The 6394-nt window shown below is 64.0% G+C and overlaps 2 protein-coding genes across 2 annotated transcripts in view; one reads left to right on the forward strand and one right to left on the reverse strand.

Moving 5' to 3' along the window:
• The window catches only part of M1AP (meiosis 1 associated protein), a 93328-nt gene extending 92618 nt beyond the window's left edge, over positions 1-710 (forward strand). Inside the window, exon 10 of the mRNA XM_006880986.1 lies at positions 561-710. Coding sequence (XP_006881048.1) covers positions 561-710 — 150 coding nt within the window. The remainder of the gene's footprint in view (positions 1-560) is intronic.
• Positions 711-2286: 1576 nt separating this feature from the next.
• Positions 2287-4691, reverse strand: DOK1 (docking protein 1, 62kDa (downstream of tyrosine kinase 1)). The gene is made up of 5 exons (XM_006880987.1): positions 4620-4691; positions 4066-4359; positions 3869-3962; positions 3459-3643; positions 2287-3090 (listed from the first exon to the last, which is right to left on the reverse strand). Exons 1-5 carry the CDS (start codon positions 4689-4691, stop codon positions 2287-2289), a joined length of 1449 nt encoding a protein of 482 aa, XP_006881049.1.
• Between the last annotated feature and the right edge of the window lie 1703 nt (positions 4692-6394).

The raw sequence follows: 6394 nt of genomic DNA on the forward strand, positions 1-6394 counted from the left end.
CAGTGCTGAGAATGGGCTCCAGCAGACAAGGCTCCAAGAGTGACAGAGGGCAGGGCTGCCTTCACAGCATGCGCCCTGATGCCTGGGCTTCCCCTTGCTGTTACAGGGACCTCCTGGTTTCTCAGCACTGCCTCCACACAAACCCCTATTGTGTCTTCATTTAAATTAGATCAACACAGTCCTCCAGGCAGCCTGGGGCGAGATCAGGGCCAGGTGTGGGGAAGCAAAATCCACCAGGACCAGACGCACTCAGGCTGAGGGTGCGCAGGCAGCGGCAGGGAGGTACCTCAGGGACCAGAACTGTGGAGGATGCAGCCAAGGGAACCATCATCCCAGTCCCGGGCCTAAGGGATGGGGCCCAGGAGTTAGGATAGTAGGCCCACAGGGAGTGGACAGGGACCTGGAAGGGATGGGGCCCAGGAGTTAGGAGGACAGGAGGCCCACAGGGAGTGAACAGAGATCAAGAAGACAGGCGGCTGGGTTAGGACAGGGGGCCCATCACGAATGAACAGGATCAGGAACTGCAGTCTCAGACAAGTCTCTGGTTGCTCTTTGGACAGGTCAGCCGAGTTCGAGCCACAGTGGCCCCCCTGCCTATCACTACAGCCCCCAGCAGAGAGCCTACAATGCCAGAAACCCAGAGAATGTCTTCAGCTGCCTTCGTGCTGCCTTCTGAGGAGGAGGAGGAGGAGGAAGAGGCGTATCTCTGAGGTTCTTAACTGCCAGTGCCCACGCCCAGTGTCCTTCCCAGGGGCTGACTGCAGTCAGACCACCTTAGTGTCTGTCCACCTCCCTCTGTGCCTTCACCTCCTCTGACCCCCTCCTCAGGCCTTTTGAAGAGACACAGCCCCGCCCCTCGTGCCCCTCAAAGAGAGTTCTAGTTTTCACAGGGGTCATCTGATACTGTTAACTGGGGTGGAGATTAAACGTCTTAATCCGGCACCATTGTTAAACAGTGTTCCCAACCCCAGCTCCCCCAGCAGTAGATCCTGGATCTGGATCCCATATCATAGCGTAAGCAGTGACTGGAGCAGGCCCCGCTGGGGAAACACGGCCTCAGCAAACAAGGATGAGGTTTTAAGAGTTCAAGAAAGACAAGGAGTGAAAGCTAAGCTCTGTGCCCCTCCCAGCACCTCCACCCCAAGGCAGCTCCCCCCCCAACTTCCAGACATGTGGCTGATGCACCCCACCTGAGTGAAAAGTGAGGTGCAGAGTCAGGAGAAAGGAGGTGGAAAGGCCCACCCTTTCCCCTCATTCCACACCAGCTCACCTTCCTGTCAGCGCTGCCCCCAGGTCAGTCCCAACTCCACGCGGCCCAGCAGGTTCCCAGGTTGTCAGCCTGGGCGGGAGGAGTCTGTCCATCCTTGTCTCAGGGGCGCCTGGTGGGCTCAAACCGCTGGCTCTTTGCTTAGCAGCCAGATATGCCTTAGACACCTCCTGCGCCACTGGGCCCCTTATCCCCAGAGCAGCTCCCCTCATGAAGCACTGTGCTTCAGATCAGAGTCCTTCTGAAAATCACCGCAGTTCACACGTGTAACCGTTGAGGTGTGTACCATGGATTCGGCAGTGGCCCATAGCTGACCCTCTAGTGGGTTTTCAGAGGCCTGGGAGGAAACTGCCGTTGATTGGAACCGTGAGCCTCTGGGGTGGCAGCAACTCCTTACCACTAGGCCGTCAGAGCTGCCTACCTGCAGCCAGAGCCCGTGCTTTGTCCATCTTACAGAAGGGCAGTGAGGGAGACAGGGCTGGAAACAGCAGCTGCTAACGAGCCCGGCCTGGCCGCTCGACCATCCTCTCTGTCGCCGTAAGCGCCCCTCATCTGGGTCCTTCCTCCTTCCATAACCCCCAGCTCATCCCTGATTCTCCTTCTGACCCCCGCCACACACTGCGGCTGCTTCCCATGTCTCTTCACACACATGGACCACTTAGACCCAAACCAGCTTTAATGAGAGTTTTTAAAAGTTTAAATAGCTCTGGCAAAGAGCAGCACACGGGTGAGGGTCCAGGCCTTTTCCCAGAAGCCTCCTCACTGGCCCCTCAGACGGCACCTGATCCCACACCCCTTCCCAGACCTGGACGCCAGCGGCCATTCCTCAGGGAGGGAGGTTTAGGAGATGAGAGACCCTGTCCCTCAGTTCCTGCCATTGCTTCCGTGTCCGAGGGCTTTGCGAGTGCGACTGGGCCCCTTCCCGCGACTCCTCTATGTCCCAACACCCTCATTTCACACAGGCATCTCCTGCACCCTGGCCCCCTCTGGTTCCAGCAGTTTCCTCTGTGGCCCTCCTCTCACAGGGGACCCTCAGACTTGACCCCAGTCCTGCTGGCGCCTGCTCTGGGGAGACCACCGTCCCAGCTCCCCGCTGCCCCACTCTTCTGCACCTGACTATAGAGGACAGTGTCGCTGTGGCCACCCCCACGCATGGCCGCCCCCGGCTCCAGGAAGGCCAGGCCTCGGGGCTTGGGGGCCAAGAGCGGTCTGGTCCGCGGAGGGGGCACGGCGTAGTCATCGGTGTTGGAGTTGTAGGGCAGCTCATAACCCTCCTCCTTCAGCCGTGCCTGGCACCACCATGCGTCCCGAGGCTCCTGGGGCAGGTCATAGAGGCTGCGCGCAGGGGCCGGGGCCAGGCCCTCGGGCTCATCGTAGATGGGGTCCTCCTTGGGGTCTTCCAGACTGGTCTTCAGCAGCTGCTGCTGCACGTGGCCATACAGGTCCCAGTAGAGACATGGCTTCTTCACCTGAGAGCCGTCCCCCGCCTGGGCAGCGGTGCTGTCCAAGGGGTCTGAGTACAGGCAGTCCTGGTCAGGGGCCTGAGGAACACGCAGGGAGTCCAGTGGTTCTGCATACAGGACCGGGAGTCCACCCAGGAGCTTCGGGGGGCCGCGAGGGGATGCCGGCTTGCCCTCGGCCGCCTCTCCATCCCGGGAGTCTGTTCTCAGGAGCTCGGGGCCCTGGCCAGCCTTGGCCTGAGCCTTCTGCTCGTGGATGGCAGCCTCCACGGCCTGGAAGATGTCATTGCCCTGCATAGTCTGGAAGGTGAAGGTCCCGGGGCCAGAAGGGCAGCGGCGGCCAGCCTCAAAGGAGAACATGACCTGTGCAGGGTGGGAGCGAGCATCAGAGGTGAGTGCCCAGCCGAGCTAGCCAGGAGAGGGTGAGTCCCACAGAGCATGGGGCCCCTCCCCATCGTCCTGTCCACAGCTGGGAACCAGTCACAGGGTGGGCAGAAGGGGGTCACAGAGCAGAGGACTCTCCCCACCATCCTGTCCTGTCCACAGGGGGGAACCGGTCACAGAGTGGACAGAAGGGGCTCACAGAGCACAGGGCCCCTTCCCACCATCCTGTCCTGCCCACAGCAGGGAACCAGTCACTGGGTGGATAGTAGGGGGTCCCACAGAGCAAAGCTCCCCTCCTCGCCCACAACTGTGGAGCGGCCATAACGCCTCCCTCACAGCCCACACACCTTGTCGCGGCCATAACGCCGCAGCAGAGTGTAGGGCCAGGACAGGAGGGGCTCCAGGCCCTGGCCCTGCGTCCCCGCGGTCAGCAACGTCAGGCCCTCGGCCTCTGCTCTCAGCACGTACGAGCCGTGCAGCGAGCACCGCTCAGAGGCCTCTGTCCGCTGCACTGTGACCCAAAATTGGGCTCCTGCAATGGGCGTGGTGTGAGCGGGCGGAGGGGCCGGACGCTGTCCAGGTGCTGTCCAGGTGCTGTCCAGGCACCCGCCTGGAAGCTTGTGTCCTCCCCACAGGTCCAGGAGCCCTCCAAGCCCTCCCTACCCCACACGACCTTAGGGAGGGCCTGACCTCCCCAGGGGGCCCTCCCTCCCAGCCGGATTTGGGGTGCGCCCTTCTAGGCCTTGGAGGGCCCTACCCTCCCAGGCAGGGCTATACAGCGAGTTCTCCAGCATCTCCAGAGCAGAGAGTTTGGGTGGGTCCTCAGCCGGTGCGAGGGTCCAGCTGCCTTTCTGTCATAAAGAGAGCGCGTGAAGAGGCCGGCACAGCGTGGATCCCAGGGTGGTGATCGGGCAGTGCCCCCCCTGCCCCGCTCACCCCTCGCCGACCCATCACCGGAAAGGCATTTCGGCAGAGCGCCTGCACCCAGGCGGCGCTGGACTGCGCATCGGCGGCCAGCAGGTAGGAGCGCTGCGCCGTGTCCAGGCGGAAGGCGGCGGCCCCGGGCTCGGGCAGGTGCTCCACGACCACCGGGGCCACGCTCACGCACTCGGCCAGGCGGATCACCTTGCAGTCCAGGCGCCGCGAGCCTCCGCGGCCGCCGCCCGCACCCTTGTGCTCGAAGAACTCGAGGCGCGCCACGCCGTGCGCGCTGGCGGGGTGCAGCGCGGCCCAGGTCTTCCTCCACCGCTGCGGACAGCGCGGCGTGGGGGTACGTGAGGACAAGGCAGGACACGCGCGCTTCCCCGACCCGCCGCCAGGACGCCGCTCCCGCCCCCTGAAACACCCGGGGCGCATGCCGAGGTCCCCGCTGCTTCCCGGGGATGTGCAAAAGAAACTCCGTCAAACCGCCCATTGCTCTCCCTCCCGAGCCACACGGCCGCCTCCCGCCGCCCAGGCCCCGAGGCAGCCCCGTCGCAGGGGCTCGGAGCCCGGGAGGGGGGCCCTACCTTGGTCCCGAAGCGCTGGCTCTGCAGGAAGAGCGGCCCCTCCATCTCCGCCCCGTCTACAGCCCCGTCCATGGCCCCCAGCGTCCCTTCTGCGCTTCCTGGCCTGAAGGGTGGGCGGCGCTGCGGGCGGGCTGGAGGCGGGGACACTGGCCGGGTCCCTGCCTCTAGCCCTGGGGGACGGGCAGCGGGGCAGGAAACGGGGTCCCACGTTGGCACAGCAGCCTCCTACCCCAGGACCCAACCTGTGCGCGTGCGGCGCGCACTCAGCGGGGAGTACTTGACTCCGGCCTGGGGCGGGGGGCGGAAGGGACCTCATACGCCCGGCGTGACTTCAGAGCGGGCCATGACATCACCCCGAAAGTGGCTGCGCGCCGCCTGGGGCGCTGGAGCAACGCATGGGCCCGTGGGGCCTCTGTCTGCCGACCGGGCCCGCCCCCTGGCCTCCGGGGGCCGGACTGTTTACCCCATGGCCTGCTGGCGCAGGAGAGGACTGGCCGGGGGTGCTGGCCGGCTTCCTGGAACCCCGAGTTGCGCCCTCCCGCCGCCACGGGGCGCCCCGGCTGTAGGCGGCCCGGGCCTCCGGCGTGTCCAGCGCCGGGACCGCAGCTGCCCGGCCTCCAGCCTGCAGGAGAAGAAAGCGCCATTGAGCGTGGGGCAGAGGGAGGGGGGACGACGAGACTGGCCGGAGGATCCCGAGGAGGCGGGGTGTGGGAGGGCCCGAGGGGCGAGGAGGGGCGCTGGGCGCCCCTGCCCAGGCACTTTTTTTTTTAAATCCTAGCACTGGTCTCCGCCGGACCTTGCGCCCGGGCAACTCAGGGCCGCTCCGCAAAGGTAGGGGGTCCCGCTTCTCAGGGAGGAAGGGAATTAGAATAGAGAGGAAGGAGGCGGGAAAGGGCGAGGTCAAGGAAAGCCGCAAGGCTGAGGGCTTGTCAGAAGACGTGAGGAAGAAGACAGGGTGGCCGAGTGTGCAGGGCGTCCCAGACAGCGCCGCTGGGAAGGCCCTGGGCCCCGCGCCCTGAGCCCAAGTACCCTGGGAACAAAGATAGCTTGTTGGGGTTTTTGGTCTGGGTTCGGGGACGGCTTGTTCCAGGGTCAGTCTTGTCAGACCCATGGGCTTCTATGCTCCGCACACTGGCCTCAGGGTACTCGGTGACAGAAGGGCCATGTTAGCAGGAGCCTCAACACGCCAGCGTTCCAGGGTCTCTTGATCCTCCCTGCATCTGAGAGCTTGGGCTGGGAAGGACGTGCTGTGGTCTTTCTGGTGGTCTCCTGACCACCCTCCCTCCTGAAGTCCTGAACTCTGGGGTCCCAGCTTTAGGAGGTCCAAGGGTCTCTGCACAAGTCAGTCCAGCTATTGGTCCATCTCTCCCATGGCAGCCTGGGGCCATTAGGACCCCCCATCCTGCTCCAGCCTCCACTAGACCTGCCCCCCTCACCTGCAGCCTTTCGCTCCCACCCACCCCCTGGTCCTCTGTGTCTGGCCCTCTCCTGTCACCTCCTGCCATGCTCACTGGCCTCTCCCCTCTGTGGTCTCTGAGTCTCCCCTCGCTCCCACACCTGGCCTTGTTCTGACAGCCTGTCTGGCCAAGTCTCCCTCTCTGGCTGCCTCTTGCTGGGTCTGCGGGGCCCTTCATCTCTCTGCTGTCAGGACTCTGCATCTCAGGGTCTAATCACTGTGTATGGACATCTGTATCTGTCAGACTGGAGCGTGGGGTATTGGATGTGACAGGGACAACAGCTGATTGCCAGGCTTTTGCTGTCTGTAGAATGAAGGA

This window comes from Elephantulus edwardii, unplaced genomic scaffold (genome assembly GCF_000299155.1).
Source record: "Elephantulus edwardii isolate Elephantulus edwardi_28Jun2011 unplaced genomic scaffold, EleEdw1.0 scaffold00011, whole genome shotgun sequence".
NCBI lineage: Eukaryota > Metazoa > Chordata > Mammalia > Macroscelidea > Macroscelididae > Elephantulus > Elephantulus edwardii.

Bases quoted from the DNA above. Each gene is read 5' to 3' on its own strand.
- DOK1 (XM_006880987.1), bottom strand. From the start codon at position 4,691: ATGGACGGGGCTGTAGACGGGGCGGAGATGGAGGGGCCGCTCTTCCTG. The intron at 4,360-4,619 runs GTAGGGCCCCCC...CGCTGTCCGCAG, and splicing joins GCCAGCGCTTCGGGACCAAG to CGGTGGAGGAAGACCTGGGC. The intron at 3,644-3,868 runs GTAGGGCCCTCC...CGCCCATTGCAG, and splicing joins GTATAGCCCTGCCTGGGAGG to GAGCCCAATTTTGGGTCACA.